Source organism: Pithys albifrons, chromosome 25, assembly GCF_047495875.1.
Source record: "Pithys albifrons albifrons isolate INPA30051 chromosome 25, PitAlb_v1, whole genome shotgun sequence".
Taxonomy (NCBI): Eukaryota; Metazoa; Chordata; class Aves; order Passeriformes; family Thamnophilidae; genus Pithys; species Pithys albifrons.
This window is the reverse complement of record NC_092482.1, coordinates 335,730-350,514: the sequence shown is the minus strand read 5'-3', so window position 1 is coordinate 350,514 and position 14,785 is coordinate 335,730. Positions and strand designations below refer to the sequence as shown.

Genomic DNA, 14,785 nt, shown 5'->3' with positions numbered 1-14,785 from the left:
GACGCGGCGGCGCGTGCGCATGCGCGGGAGGCCGCGCGGGGGGCGCGCGCGGCATTGGCGGGCGCGCGGCGTGAGGTCACTTCCGGTGTGGGCCCCGGGGGAGCGGAGCGGCCCCAAGACCGGACCCGCCATGGCCTCGCTGCTCAAGGTGGACCCGGAGGTGAAGCTCAAGGTGCGCCCGCCCCTCCCGGCCCGCCCCGCCTTCCCCTCCGCCCCGGGGCCGCCGCCTCCGCCCCGCACCGGGCTGGGTTGTCCTCGGCCCCGCGGGGCGGGCTCGGGGCCACCCCACGGTGCCGTCCGGCTGTTCCGTCCCAGCCGCGAGCGGAGCGCGGCCCGCCCGCTGCCCCACGGGAGCGCCGGCAGGAGCCGCGGCCGCCCCCGGGCCGAATCCCGGCGCAGTGCGGCCGCTGGCCCGGGGCGGCCCGGCGGATCTGCCGCCCCGGTTTCAGCTCCCCGCACGGGTCGGGCAACCCCGCTCGGTGCTTGCGCGTTCCCCCCGTTTCCCGGGAGCGCGGGACCTGCGCCAGGAGGGTCCTGGGTGCGGCCGCAGGTTGCAGTGCGGGACCTCCCCGGGCCGCGCTGCTCGAGAGCGGCCCTGACCTGTCGCTGTTCATTCCTGCAGGTTGATTCCTTCAGGGAGCGGATCACGAGCGAGGTGAGTGTCACACCAAAGGCAGGAGAGGGACTGTTGGCTTCTTCCTGACAGACGGTCCATCTTCCCCTGAGAGCTCAGCAGCGCCCAGAGCATCAGTCACCCACTGTAGGGGGTTTGCTGAAACTCGTGGCTCTCCCAGCCTCTCATCTGGCCTTAGGGTGGTTTTGGCAGCAGGAAGAATTTATGTTCTCTCCCCTTTCCTGCAAATGGACAGATAATTTCCCTGGTGTTTCTGCCTGCCCGTGGGAACTCGTGGCCTTGCTTCACATCTTGGTCTCCTCTTTCTCTCTCAGGCTGAAGACCTTGTAGCAAACTTTTTCCCAAAGAAGCTGTTAGAACTCGATGGGTTCCTTAAGGTAGGGTGATGTGCTTTGTACTCTGTCTCCTTTCCCATTTTCCAGCCACACGTTGAAGGCAATGTGACAGGTCTCATCCTGGGTGTGCTCTGTCTCACCTTCTTGTAGAGACAGAAGGCAGCAGCTGGTGGTTCATGTGCCACTGGAGTGCTCTTGGCTCTGGAGGGGGGCTGCCTTTTCCAGTTTGCCTTGTGTGATCTCCCATTTACCTGTCCAAGGCTGTCCCTGGCAGTGCTGGGGTCTGGCAGGGCTGCTGATGGCTGAGCCTGGCCCAGCCTGGCTCACTCCCTGCTCCTGGGCAGAGGGATCTCTGGTCACAGCCTTTTGTTAGGCTTTTCCATTTATTTTTACATTACAGCTGAATAAGAAGGTGGTCTGAATCTTTTGTCTTCTCACTGTATTTGGTGTGGCTGAATTTGTTAGTTCATAATTCAATAATAAATATGACTTATTTTCCAGGAGCCCATCCTGAATATTCATGATCTTACTCAGATCCATTCAGACATGAACCTCCCAGTGCCTGACCCAATTCTTCTCACCAACAGTCATGATGGACTGGATGGGGTAAGGTTACTCTCTTGGCTGTAATCCTGGCCTCTGTTAATTAAAACTGCATGGCTTGCTCTGTGCTCAGGAGGATATTCTTATTTAATAACAGGCCTTGGCTCTCCCAAAGGCTTTTAGGGGTTTGTCCCTCAAGCCTGGGAAGTCTTCTGGAGATAACACTGTGCTCTGCAGTCCCTTTTTGGCTTTAGATAAGGATGCTTAGAAACCAGGAGTGTGGCAGAGGCTCTAAAGTTTTCTGTATTGTCTTTGCAACACTGTTATAGCTTGTGACTGCTTTGTGAGTAAAATATTTTGTGTATTTTAGCCAAATATGAAAAAGAGGAAGCTGGAAGACCATGAAGAGACCTTTCAGGGTGAGTCTTCAAGTCCCTTGTGTTGCTGCTGGCCCCCATGAACCACTGCACTGTGCCTTGGGGGGGGAATCACATGAGTCCCACTTGCCCCACTGCTGCTCCTGCAGGCCAGGGCCCAACATACAGATATGCTGGTGTGGAAAAGTCAGGTTCCAGCTCTTAGTATTTCTCTTATAGATATAAGTAGTTCTTGCTTGAGTTTGGCCTGCTGACAGAGGCAGCTGATCTCCTGCTGGCTTTGTGCCGTTCCTCTCTTGGTATGGAGGGAGATTCCAGGCCTTCGATTAAGCTGAGCCAGAACCTCCCCATGTGTGTGCACCAGGAAAACCCTTTGTGCCTCAGCAGCTTTAAGCTCTTCAACCACATCTCTGCTCCGTGTCTTCTCTTTTGCTTCTCTGGTGGTCACTGCTGTTACCCCATGTCCCATTTCCCTTTCCCCACAGATGGCCGTGGCTTTCTGGCCCACGTGGGAGATGAGACTCAGGTGACCCCTCAGCTCCTGTGTGTCTCTGACACCCAGGGTTTGTCTCTGCTGCAGGTACCAAAGTGTTTGTGATGCCCAATGGGATGCTGAAGAGCAACCAGCAGCTGGTGGACATCATTGAGAAAGTGAAGCCGGAAATCAGGCTGCTGATTGAGAAGTGCAATACGGTGGGTGTGAGCTGGGGCGAGGGGAGGCAGCAGCAGGCTGGGCTTTGCTCCTGGAGAGATGAAGCAGCAGAGGGAACAGGCCCCGCCGTGCTGGAGATGGGGCTCCTGCTGCCCTGTCTCATGGATTGGGAGGCATGTGAAGCTCCTGAGGAGCTCTGTGATTCACGTGATGAAGGAGGATTTCTTTTCAGGCCTTGTGAGCCTTGACTTTGTCCTCCTTTTGCACAGGCATAGACCCCTGCCAAGAGCTGTAACACCATCAGGGAAGCTTCCCATGGGAATCTGGGCCTGTGGTGGCTTGAGTGGCACCCCAGCCATATGGGAAGCAATCTCCTCAGAAGTGTTGCAGGTGCTCGTGGGACCTGCAGCAGTTTATTGTGAGCTCTGTGGCAAAGGCAGGGTTCTGAGAGGTTTTGGTAACACTTCTGAGCGAGGTCTTAGTTCAAGATGTTGACATTGGTCAGTGTTGTGGTCTTTCCACTGCAGGTCAAAATGTGGGTGCAGCTTCTCATCCCCAGGATAGAGGATGGGAACAACTTTGGTGTTTCTATTCAGGTAAGGCCCTGCTCTGAGCTCCCAGGACTTGAATGTCTGAGGTTAATTTGAATCTTCCAGTTTATATTGTCCAGCAGCTGCAATCATAGGGGTGTTTTAAGTCTTAAAACCCAAACATGAGCTTGATGTGGCACTGCTGAGGGGTTGCTTTCCAAGCCCTGAAGGCCAGCTGCAGCTTCCTGGAGCTAATAGCTTCCTTGTCTTCCTGGCAGGAGGAAACAGTTGCTGAGCTTCGGACTGTGGAGAGCGAGGCAGCATCCTACCTGGACCAGATTTCTAGGTAGGCATGCAAGAACAGACTTCTTTTTTGGGATCCCTTTGGAAAAAGAACGTGTTTGGGAAAGGTCTCCTAGCTGTTACAGGACAGCTTGGACTGAAAAAAAATCCTGGTGCTGTTTATGTGACTTTCAGTCTGTTTTCCTATCAGATACTATATCACAAGAGCGAAGCTGGTGTCGAAAATAGCCAAGTACCCTCATGTGGTAAGTCCCGGGGGACACGGAGATTTGCATGTTCTTGTTGCTGCTTCTTGGGACTGTGAGCCATTTCATCACTGTCCTTTTGAGCTGAGGGTCCTGAGGGAAGATGCATAGGGGGCAGCAAACTGGAGGGTGGGTTCCTTTGTGGAGAACAGGACCCTCCCTTAGAGTGTGGGACACCCAGGTGAGCAAGACTGCTCTCTCAACAGGAGGACTATCGTCGCACCGTGACGGAGATCGATGAGAAGGAGTACATTAGTCTGCGCCTGATCATTTCAGAGCTGAGGAATCAATATGTAAGAGAAAACACAGAGCTCACACTGGCTCCCAGCACAGCAGGGGAGAGCCCTTGCTATCCTGCTGCTGCTCCTCTCCCCATTCCCTCCGAGCACTCCTGGCAGAAAGTCTGCCTGCTGTGCTTTGACACCAGCTGTGTGAGCTCACTGCTGCTTCACCATCCCCTGGAGATGCAGGTGTTTTCAACAGTGTTCACAGGGCTCTGGCACAAAATATTCCTTCCCCCTCTGTGGGAATCTCTGATCCTAAGCTCTTCAAACAGAACAAGTCAATCCTGGGGTCTCTGAATAAATGTTTTTGGTGTTAATGTGCAGTGGCTTCTGTAAGGTCTGGCTGAAGGAAACCCTTAGCTTAACTAAGTATGTAAGCACACAGGGCTTCAGGGTGGTGTCAGGGGGAATGGTGCTGCTGTGGTAACCAGTGCTCATGGTGAAAGCTGAACACTGGATGGCTTCGCCCTTCCTCTCTGAGTCCTGTTCTCTCTTTTTGCAGGTCACTTTGCATGACATGATCCTTAAAAACATTGAGAAGATCAAGAGGCCTCGGAGCAGCAATGCTGAGACCCTCTATTAAGTGTCAACATTTGAACTTGAGAACTGTTCAGTCAACTAAAGACCGTCATTGCCTTGGTTTGTTACATGACTATCGAGATGGGAAACTGGCTGGAAATAGTATTGCATTCTTAGTTAAACTCTAAAGAAATTCTCGCCTAGTTTTGTGATTGGTTTTGTTCAGGTCTCAGGAGCTCTCCCTCCCTCTAGTCACTGGTAGTAGAGGCTACACCGCATTGGGCACCCCAGAGGTTGCTGCAGCCAGGCAGGGACATTCCTTCATGCCTTGCTTCCTACCTGAGTGGGAACAACACTAGAGACCAAGCCCTTGTCCTGTCTCATCTCTTGGCTGACGGCTGCACTGGGGTCTCTGGGAAGGGGGCAGACAGCCCAGCACAAGGGCGGGCCTGGCGGCACTGCAGAATGGGGAATCTCTGCCCGCTGCTGCCAGCTGTGGCTGGGCCCCTCTGCCATCAGCTCTGCACTGACCAAGGACCCTGTCCCTTGGTGCCAGTGGCCCCAGCCATGCTCCGGTGCCACTGAGCAGTCTGTACTCCCTTTCTCTCCTGGCTCAGCAGAGCCTGTCCTGTGGGCCTCTGCCTTGTCAGTTCTCTTTGGATCAGTGCAGAGCACAAGGCGGTGCTTGGAACTAGGGCTGGTGTTGTCCTGGCTGTCATGAACTCAGGTGGCTTCTGCTGCTCTGCCATTTGACTAGAGCTACTTTCTTGGCTAAAACTAACGTTTCTTCACATGTGTCCCAGTGCTCCTTCAGCATGAGTTGCTTTTGCCCGGGCTGAGGGAAGAGAGGGGCGAGAGGTCTGATGCTAGTCCCAATATCTTTGCATGTGGTCAGACTGAGCCCCCCTATCCCGGCAGTGCTCCCCGGGGCCTGGGCAGAACAGGCTGGCTGCTACAGCTGGTGCTCAGAGGTGAGGGTGGCCGATACTCACCTGGTACCCTGCAGACCTTGCAGTCTTTCCCCTGCACAGGGCATGTTCCTGTGCCTGGTGACTCCTCTAAGCTGCCAGAACGTTTCATGGTCCATTACAAACCCCTTTGGAAATGACTGGTTGTGTTGCGTCAGTTTTTGTGTGTGGCAAGTGGGCCCGTAACGCTGCAGGCTTCAAAATTTTCTTATTTATAGTATTTCTACTTAAGTCCCCTAATCAGGGAATGTTAAATCATTTGTTTCAGGAACCTTGCTGTTTCCCAGGTCTCGCTGTTACACCTGTATATTCTTATTGTGCAGTAGCCTTAAGAGTTGTGTTAATCATATTGTAACAACAGTGACAAATGGAATGAACTTTCTCCCCTTCTTTTTTTACTTTGTTTTTGGTTTCTTTTCTGCTTCCACATCTAAGAGCCATGTTGTCTCTTGCTGTTTTCCCAGGGATTTGCCCAAAGTGTGGCAGGTCGCTGGCCCTTGCTATAGACTCTTCTGTTGTTATTTGTAGTAAATCAACTCTTAGTCTTCCCGCTAATAAATATTCAGTAACAAACCAACTGCGTTGAGCTGCTGTCTGGGAGCAGCACTTCCCCTTGTGTTTCTTTGTATTGATTCCTTTTAATTTGTTCAGCTTTCCTTGCCAGATGAACATATGTAAACTTTTACCAAGTCAAGAAATTAAGGTACTTAGAGTTCTTTCAGGGCAGCCCCTTGTGTGTGATACTGGGTTCTCAGGCTGTGCAGTGTTAGTGTCCTGTTCCGGTCCTGCCTTTCTCAAATTCAGTTCCTCCTTCCCAGCATTCTTTTCATTCCTCTCTGTGACTGTGTTGTCAGTGCTCTGCTCTGCTGTGTATGTTGTTCCTGCCCCTTCAGCACGCTTCACAAAGGGCCCATGGGTTTGGGCTTGATGGGATCTGTCTCATCTAAACCCAGTGTGGGACTCGGGCCGTTCCAGTTCAAATAGACATGGGGGCTCTATGCTGTGTTTCTCTGGGGCTGCTCCTGCTGGGCAGATGTCTCTTGGCTGTCCTGTGGCACCTGGATGCAGCACCATGTGTCTGTTGGGCACGTGGTCTGTTACTCCTTGGGCACATGATCCATTTTCCCTTGGGCACATAGTCCATTATTCCTGGCTGCTGTCTGTGTGTGGTGCCCAAGAAGTGGCCACCCTGCTGTCCCCAGCCACAGAGCCCTGTGCTCTCCTGGGGATCATCCCATTCCTGCGCTCCCCCTGTGCCTGATGCACTGCAGCTGGGGCACGGGGGCCTTTCGAAGGTCAGTTGGCTCCCTGAGTGTCCTGTCCCCCAGCTGCAGGCTTGTTGCCTGCCCTGCACTGCTTGGTGCCCATCCTGACCGTGGTGCAGCTGGGCAGGGCCTGTGACTGGCCCTGGGAGTGATCACCACAGACTGGGGCTCCCAGCTGACACTTGCTGCTGCCAAGAACGGGATCAGTGCTTGTGGAGAGGAAGCTTCCTGCCCTCTGCAGGACTCCTGTGGTGTGGGAGAGCCTTGCAGGTGCCTGATTCAAGTGGGGAGGGGGCACTGAGCTGCAGATTTCTGGGGGCCAAGGTGCTAGAGCTGGGGCTGAAGGGAAGGACTTCCTGGCAGGGCTTGATGCGGTGCAGCACAAGAGGCTCCTCACCACAGCAAAAGAGGCTGAGGTCCTGGGAACGTCTGGTGCCAGCGGTCCTGTGGAAGGGTGGGACATCTGGGTCTGTTTGGGCAGGTGCTGGCAGGGAGTGAGGTTCATCTGCAAGAGCAGGGTTAGGAGAGGGTTTGTTGTCCGTGATCTTAGTGAGTCTGGGAGCAGTGGCAGTGTAGGGTCAGGGCTCAGGTTCACCAGTCCTTGAGACATCCCAGCTTACATGCAGGGGAAGAGAATAATGGCTCAGCACTTGTGTGCAGCCACAGGCACTGCTGGGGAAGGGGCAGGCAGGTTCTACTTGTGTTGTGCACCAGCTGACCCTGTGAGGTGAGGCTTTGGGAGTGGGAGTCTCTGGCGTGGAGTTTGCTCAAGCCTTGCTGCTGTCAGGAGCGTTGGCAGGGGGTTTCTGTACTGTGCCCTTTCCCCAGCTGTCCCAGTCACCGACTCAGAGTTTCCCCAAGCCAAAGGCTATCTGTCTGGGTTTCTATAAATTTCACTTGCTATTTTTTGCCACCTCTACCTTTCTGTGTGAGTGAAATGCAGCAAACTCACCTCGTCTTCACTTGGTTTGAGGAACATGGGCAATTTAGATGTACTGATGGGTAGTGCCTAAAAGTAACTGTAGCCAAAATAAAACATGGATAGGATGCGAATTCTCCTTATGGGTTGTGGTGCAGTGACAGGCTGATTGCACTGGGGAACTGGAATGTGGGAACCAGGTTGTAAACAAGTTATGCTGCTATTAGGGAGATGTGCAATTTCTTTAATTCTAGGTTAGCTTTAAGCTGCTTCAGGCTTCTTTTAGAGAAGGTACACAAGCAATTCTAGTGTGTAGGGTGTCTGAAGATCCCTCATTTCTTTTCATCAGTCAGATATTGACAAGGTTTCCTGACACTGCAGGCTCAGTTAATTACTCTCCTCCTTGAAGTTCCTACTGTAAGATGGAGGTGGATTTAGGGCTGTTTTGTTTATTCTGAAACAGAGCTCTAAACCAGAGCTTGAAAAGTCCAGCAGAAACAGACAGTACTAAAAAAAACTGGTATCAGACAGGGCTTCTGTGGCACAGGCCCTGCAGCGAGGCAGAGGCACCACAGAAAGCTGCCATCCGTGTCCCGCAGCCCTGGGGTGTGTGCTGTGGTTGGTTTGTCATGGGGATGTCAGTATAGATTAGGGTTTCTCTTTCTTTCCAAGCCCCCGACATGCACAGAAACTGGAGTGTTCCCACACTCTATTTTCAGATCTCTCCCAGCCTAGCTGCAGGGTTGAGTTGTGATTTGTGGGGCAGGAAGGCCTGTGGAGTTTGTCCAATTCCCTTAAACTACTGCTGTGCTGCTGGGAAAAGGCCCTTCTGTAATTGCAGCCTGTGCCATGGCTTTGAGGGACTGCAAAACCAAGAGGTGAAGTCAAACCTGAATAATCTGCTCTTTTGTGTACTTCTTTAAGGAAAGGTCCATGTGAGATTAGTCATGCAGACATGGAGGTTCCGCCATAGACTCGGCTCAGCTATGCCAACGTGTGTGGCAGCAGAACACTTGTTCCATTCCTGGGAGGCAGGAGGTATGTCCTGGCTGTGCTCCAAACCTGAACCGGGATAGCAGTGCTTTTGCTGTGTGCTCCGAGTGAAGTGGGTGCCACATTCCAGGCCTACACCGAAAGGGAATTTTTCTTTCAAACCTGGCCCCAGGTAATCCTCAGAGCCTCACTGACTGCATGGATTGACAGACTGACTTGGAAGTCAGCACTGCTTTGCCTAATTTGGGGTTGCTCAGAAGCATCCAATTCTGCCGCTGTGATCTGATGAGAGCAGGTACCTCTGAAACTTGTGGCTGCTGCATCCTGTGCAGCCAAGGCTCTGCCCTCATCTGTTCTGTCTCTCCTCATTGCTTGTGTCTGTGCTACAGTGAGCCCCTTTGCTGGCACTGCAACCATGTGAAGCAAGTGCTGTGGCTCTGAGACTGCTCATGTCCCGGGCCTTACAACTGCAGCTTAGGCTAAGGAAGGCTGAGGCTGCCAGTGGTGGTGAGGATAATGGAGTGTGTCCTATGGCAACGTGGTGTTCTGCCTCCCAGTGTGCTGCCAGAGCACGGCCAGAGAACCACAGAGGGCTGAGCCCCAGGCAGGATCTGCCGCAGAGAAAGAACCAGAGCCTGGTGGGGGCTGTCTCCCCTCGGAAAACTTACAGGAGGAGGAAGAGAAAACTAGGTTGAGGTGAGGTGAGGCTGGCAGCAGAAGTGGAAATGTTGGGTTGAACACCCAGCCCTGGTTCTCTTGGATGCCTTGTCCTACTCAGCACCAGCTCAGGGACTGTAGCCAAGGCGGTGTGTCTTGTCTACCCTGAGCATCTGCCACGTGGCAGGATGAAACACCAAGTCCTGGCTGCCTTGCTCTGCCAATGCCTTTGAACAGTGCCACGAGGTCAGCAGAGACTGTTGGTGAGGTGGCAGAGGGCAGCTGTGGCTGCTCAGCCTGGGCAGTGTAGCCTGGCAGGACCAGTAGTGGACACTGCCCTCAGCAGCAGCTGGACATGGGTTCAGGGTGGTTCTGTCCTTGAGGGAACCTCTTGGAAGCTGCAGCTCGGTTTATCTGAAACAGAGGCAGAGACAAAGGCTGCACAATCCTGTGGCAGTGGAATGCTGGGGATTAATTGGTTTGGAGCTGTTCTGAGGTGCAAACTAAGAGCTGGTTGTTCACAGCGTTTTGGGGCCTGATTCTCATCCTGAACTCCATCTTCCATGCCAGCCAAAGTTTTTCTACTGCTACACAGAAGGATGTGTTTTCAGCAAAGGCTTCCATGTGGAAGACTGAAAAAAGTAAAATAAAAAGTAACTCCAAGCTTGGAATGGTGTTGCCAGGGAGAATGTTTACAAGGAAGGAGCCTGATAAACACGGAAAATGGGTGAATTGCAAAGAGATGAAATTGTACAGTGTGGCAACAATTCCCAGCTTGTCGGAACTTCACGTTAGTTGCAGCCACCTCAGGCTGACTGCATGATCTCCATTTTTACAGGCAGCCTCAGGAAGCCAGGCTGGACTGAAAAAGTAACGGAATTATGTGGAACTTGTCTGAGTCACTGACCCTGCATCTCCACAAGTTCTTTCAGGGCACTGCCGTGGAGAAAGACAGAGGAGGCTGCAGCTGAGAGAGCTGGTCACCACAGATTTCAGATCTCCTCCCCTAGCCTCTCCCAGTCTTTTGTACTTCCCGTGCTAATCCGTCCAGTGCAGCGCAAACTGAGAGAGGCAGGAGCTGGGAAGCCTGCTAAGAGGGCTGCTGTGAACACTGCCGGACCAGCCACAGGCATGAACGTGAAACCTCTGCTCATCCTACTTGGTCTGGCCTTAGCCACGGTATTTGCTTTGGTCTGTGTGTTGCTGACCAGAGGAAGGGCTCCCAGCACCTGCCAGCACCTTCCCCCAGAGCACGAGGACACCAAGGATGGCCAGAGCCTGGTCTTTGCTGACCTGACACCTGAGGAGATGACACAAGTGGTGCGGTACCTGCAGAGAAACCTCGGGGTGCAGCTGGTTGATGCCTCGCGTGCCAAACCCTCGGACAACTGCATCGCCTCCGTCGATCTGCAGGTCCCCGCCAAGGCAGAGGTGCTGCAGTTCCTGGATGGTGGGGGGGCTCGTCCCCCCCGCGAGGCGCTGGCTGTGCTGTACTTTGGGAACCAGCCAGACCCCAATGTCACTGAGTACGTGGTGGGTCCGCTGCCGACACCGGCGTACCACCGGGATGTGACGGTGCAGAAGTACGGGGGGAAGGTGCCGTACCACCGCAGACCAACGCTGACTGTTGAATACAAGCAGGTTGGAGGGTTTTTAAAGAGCCAAGTGTTCCCCTCAGCTCCAGCTTTCATGCGACAAGTAATGGAGTATGATGGAGCCAGTCTTGCAGTTATGACAGCTGCTCCCCGTGGGTTCCAGTCTGGAGATCGGATCACCTGGTTCGTTTTGTTTCAGAATGTGAGTGGCTTCTTTGTGCACCCAGTGGGCCTGGAGGTGCTGGTGGACCACAGCAGCCTGGACATCTCCCAGTGGGCAGTGAGCAAGGTCTTCTACAACGGGCAGTACTACAGGGACATGGTTCAGCTGGAGAGTGCCTATGTGCAGGGCCGTATTGGCGTGGAGAAGGTGCGGAAGGCGCCGCAGGATGGGGACTTCTCCTCCATGAAGCCGCGAGCACCTTTGGCTGCCCTGTTCCCACTGCAGTATGAGCCCCAGGGTCCCCGCTACAGCGTCAGGAACAACCTGGTCCTGTTCCAGGCCTGGAGCTTTGCCTTTGGGATGAGTGTGAGCACGGGCCTGCGCCTTTTTGACATCCGACACAAGGGGGAGAGGGTTGCCTATGAAATCAGTGTCCAGGAGGCGCTGTCTGTGTACGGCTCCAACTGCCCGGGAGGAATGTCCACGCGGTACATGGATGGCAGCTTTGGCCTCGGGCACTACACCTCCCCCTTGGTGCGAGGGGTTGACTGCCCCTATTTAGCAACATATCTGGATGTGCATTACCTTGCTCATTCCCAAGTCTCTAGAATTACTAGAAATGCCCTCTGCATCTTTGAGCAGAACCTGGGCTCCCCTCTGAGGCGCCACTACTCCAACTTGCAGTCTCTCTACTACGGGGGACTGGTCAACTCTGCTCTCGTTGTTCGGTCCATTGCCACTGTGGGGAACTATGACTATGTGTGGGACTTCATCTTCTACCAGAACGGTGCCATCGAAGGCAAGGTCCAGGCCACGGGGTACCCGAGCTCATCCTTTCTTTATGGAGATGGCCTGAGATATGGCAATAGGCTTTGGGAGCACACACTGGGTACAATACACACCCATTTCATCAACTATAAGGTGGATTTGGATGTGGGAGGTAGGTCTGGGTCTTGTTTCTCTGTTTTGCACTCTCCAAGTACTTTTAGCCTTGCAAAACTTGAGGGGTTTGATGCTTATACAGATTTTTCTTTCCACTTGTGGGGCAGGATAGTGTACTCACCGTGAGGGTTGGCAAAACTGCAGGAACAGGCAAAAGGTGGGTGAAATCAGGCTGTCACTGCTAATGCTGGCAGGGAAGGTATGGTCTTAGAAGTTCCGTTCTCACAAGAAAAGGGAAGAAAATTATCACAGTGGTGGTGGCTTTGCATGGATCTTCTTCTGTGGGACTCAGATCTTCATGGACGGCAAGAGGTTCAGCTCTGAAATGGTCTTTATGCAAGGTGGAAAATCACATGGGGCTGAAAGGAGCAGAACTTGGAGGGTGTGTTGGTGGGATGGGCAGGAGGTGCTGAGCACTGGCCCATCAGCCACACCCGCACTGGCCATTGAGCTCTCTTGGCCAGCCCTTTGCCATCTTGTCACTGGATCAGTTTTTTCCCAACCCCCTGCTGTTGCTCCAAGCCTTGGGCCCACGTCACTTGTTTTGTGGCAGGACCTGATCAATGCAGCACTGCTCTGGTCTGTGGTGTACTAATGTGGCTGCTGGGCCACCTGGACTGCTCCAGGTGCCTCCATCACACAAGACATGCTGAAGAGCACTAACACAGCCTGTGCCAGGTGGCACTCTGGTTAATTAGACTCTGCTTGTACAGGAAGCAAACCTGTTCCTCTGCCCTGAGACGAGCCTTGCCCCTTGTTCCCTCTTGTCTCTTGCAGAGTCTACTGCAGAGAGGTCTTGCCTGGCTCAGACAAGTGTCCAGCCATAGATCAACACCCACAACTGCTCTCAGGCAGAATCAGTGCTTAGAGCTCAGGGTGCAGGGAGGTAGGACAGGGAGAGTGAGGTCTGGCTGGAGTGATATCCTTGGGGAACAGGGTACTGTGGGGACATTCCTCAGTGACTTTACTTTGGTTTTGCAGGGGTGAAAAACTCCCTGGTGGCCCATGACATGGAGTTTGAGATGGCACGGGCTCCCTGGAGCCCAGAGCAGCAGATAGAGCGGCCACGACTCACCAAGAAACTCCTGGACACGGAGGACCAGGCTGCCTTCCGACTCCAGTCAAAGATGCCCAGATACACCTACTTTGCAGCCAACAGCAAAAACAAGTGGGGCCACCAGCGTGGTTACAGGATCCAGATCACCAGTTTTGCTGGAGACCACATCCCCGAAGCCAGCTCCATGGAGAGGGCCATCAGCTGGGCAAGGTCAGGCTTTTCTGCTTGGGATGGCAGGTTCTCGGAGATCCTCCAACCCTGCCAGCTGGGATGGCATCGCATCCCTTGATGGGGGAGGCACAGGGAAACACTCTTCTGGGCTGGGGTTGCTCCATTGGAGCAAGCCTGTCCTCTGCAGGCTCTTTCAGGGGCTGACTTAGCTCTGCCCTTACTCAGGGGGCTGGTCCCATCTCTTTTCTTGTCCTCAGGTACCAGCTGGCTGTCACCCGGCGGAAGGAGGAGGAGCCCACCAGCACCAGCATCTACAACCAGAATGACCCATGGACGCCCACCGTTGCTTTCGCTGACTTCATCAACAACGAGACCATCACCAACGAGGTGGGCTGGGGTCCCTTGGGCTGGAGATGTAATACCCATCTTCGGGCTCAACAGGAGCCCCAGGGCTGCCCCAGGGGTCAAATGACCCCGACATTGCCTGTGGAACAGTGGGTTCAGCTTGGAGAGGAGCAGCCCTGGGGATCCAGGGAAGTGGGTTTGAGCATCCCTTTCTCTGTGAGTCTGCACGGTGCTTTGGTGAGAGCATGCAGATCAGAACGTGCAGAGCAGGGGCTTGTTTCTCCCTGTGGGGAAGTGCTGGCAAAACAACAGGAAAACCTCTGCAAGACTGGAGCGAGGCCACAGAGGTCAAGGCAAGGGCTCTTCCACTTAGTGAATATTTGCAGGCAGGCCTTGGGGGAAGGGAGGGGATCTTTCCCAGAAGGGGGGAGCTCAGTTTGTGGGAATGATGCCCATGGGGTCCCATCCTCCTCTCCTGTCTCTCCCCATGGCTCCAATGTGGATTTCAGTCACTGCTGCTGCAGCTTCTAAGCTAACTCTGGACTTTGTGACTCTTCCCTGCATAGGATCTGGTTGCCTGGATAACCACTGGCTTCCTTCACATCCCGCACTCTGAGGATATTCCCAACACTGTGACTGTGGGAAACTCAGTCGGCTTTCTCCTGAGACCATACAACTACTATGATCTGGACCCCTCTATATACTCACAAGATGGTGTGTTTTTCACCAATGAGCAGGATTTCACAGCATGTGAAATCAACCCTCTTGCCTGCCTGCCCAAAACTGCCTTTTGCTTGCCAAACTTCCCCCCATTCACCTATGATGGTTTTCAAAATATGAGCAGGCTTTAATGCTACAGAATTGTGTGAGAAAATGCAGTCAGAGAGGCACCAGGTTGACCATTCTGTCTTAAATTTTCATTTTTTTAGTTAAGTTTTCTCGATTTCCGGTTGTGCAAAGACTTCACATATTATCATTGCTTTTGAAATAGTGTTCCTGAAAAAGGAAGCATGATCTTCCTGGCATGATGCCACATGAGAGTCTATGTTATCTGTTACTTGCTGAATTTGAGTCTGTTGCAGGAGGAAAGTGAGGAGAAAATCAGATTCCTCTGCTGTAGAAGTAAGTGCTGTGTAGTGCCTATCTCAGGTTAAAATAATGAAAATGGTTCTGGTTCAGTACTCCTGAGTGTCTCATTCTTACAACTTACAGCAGTGTCTCCTGGGGGGTGATGCTGATCTCTGTCATGTTTCCTGCACCCACAAACCAGCAGTGTTGCTCTGGGTGC

At 53.4% G+C, this 14,785-nt stretch overlaps 2 protein-coding genes across 5 annotated transcripts; both read left to right on the top strand.

Moving 5' to 3' along the window:
* The first annotated feature begins 53 nt into the window (after positions 1–53).
* On the top strand, positions 54–7,708 carry PSME3 (proteasome activator subunit 3). 2 transcript variants are annotated; one of them, XM_071577653.1, is made up of 11 exons: positions 56–172; positions 623–655; positions 949–1,011; positions 1,471–1,575; positions 1,883–1,931; positions 2,470–2,582; positions 3,069–3,137; positions 3,350–3,417; positions 3,565–3,619; positions 3,826–3,912; positions 4,406–7,708. In XM_071577653.1, the coding sequence occupies exons 1-11, from the start codon at positions 131–133 to the stop codon at positions 4,484–4,486; spliced, it is 765 nt and encodes a 254-aa protein (XP_071433754.1). In that variant the 5' UTR covers positions 56–130; the 3' UTR covers positions 4,487–7,708. The 2 variants fall into 2 exon arrangements, with proteins under 2 accessions (XP_071433755.1, XP_071433754.1); XM_071577654.1 differs by lacking the exon at positions 949–1,011 and having other exon boundaries at positions 54–172.
* Positions 7,709–8,496: 788 nt separating this feature from the next.
* Positions 8,497–14,666, top strand: LOC139682947 (amine oxidase [copper-containing] 3-like). 3 transcript variants are annotated; one of them, XM_071577649.1, is made up of 4 exons: positions 8,497–8,612; positions 12,906–13,191; positions 13,410–13,539; positions 14,064–14,666. In XM_071577649.1, exons 1-4 carry the CDS (start codon positions 8,522–8,524, stop codon positions 14,346–14,348), a joined length of 792 nt encoding a protein of 263 aa, XP_071433750.1. In that variant the 5' UTR covers positions 8,497–8,521; the 3' UTR covers positions 14,349–14,666. The 3 variants fall into 3 exon arrangements, with proteins under 3 accessions (XP_071433750.1, XP_071433753.1, XP_071433751.1); XM_071577652.1 differs by lacking the exon at positions 8,497–8,612 and adding an exon at positions 10,356–11,922; XM_071577650.1 differs by lacking the exon at positions 8,497–8,612 and adding an exon at positions 12,741–12,810.
* The last annotated feature ends 119 nt before the right edge of the window (positions 14,667–14,785 follow it).

Excerpts from the sequence above, each read along its gene's own strand:
- LOC139682947 (XM_071577652.1), top strand. The coding sequence starts at position 10,356 with ATGAACGTGAAACCTCTGCTCATCCTACTTGGTCTGGCCTTAGCCACG. Across the intron at positions 13,192-13,409 it reads AGGGCCATCAGCTGGGCAAG|GTACCAGCTGGCTGTCACCC; the intron begins GTCAGGCTTTTC and ends TCTTGTCCTCAG. Across the intron at positions 13,540-14,063 it reads ACGAGACCATCACCAACGAG|GATCTGGTTGCCTGGATAAC; the intron begins GTGGGCTGGGGT and ends TTCCCTGCATAG.
- PSME3 (XM_071577653.1), top strand. The coding sequence starts at position 131 with ATGGCCTCGCTGCTCAAGGTGGACCCGGAGGTGAAGCTCAAG. Across the intron at positions 3,418-3,564 it reads TACCTGGACCAGATTTCTAG|ATACTATATCACAAGAGCGA; the intron begins GTAGGCATGCAA and ends TTTTCCTATCAG. Across the intron at positions 3,620-3,825 it reads TAGCCAAGTACCCTCATGTG|GAGGACTATCGTCGCACCGT; the intron begins GTAAGTCCCGGG and ends CTCTCTCAACAG.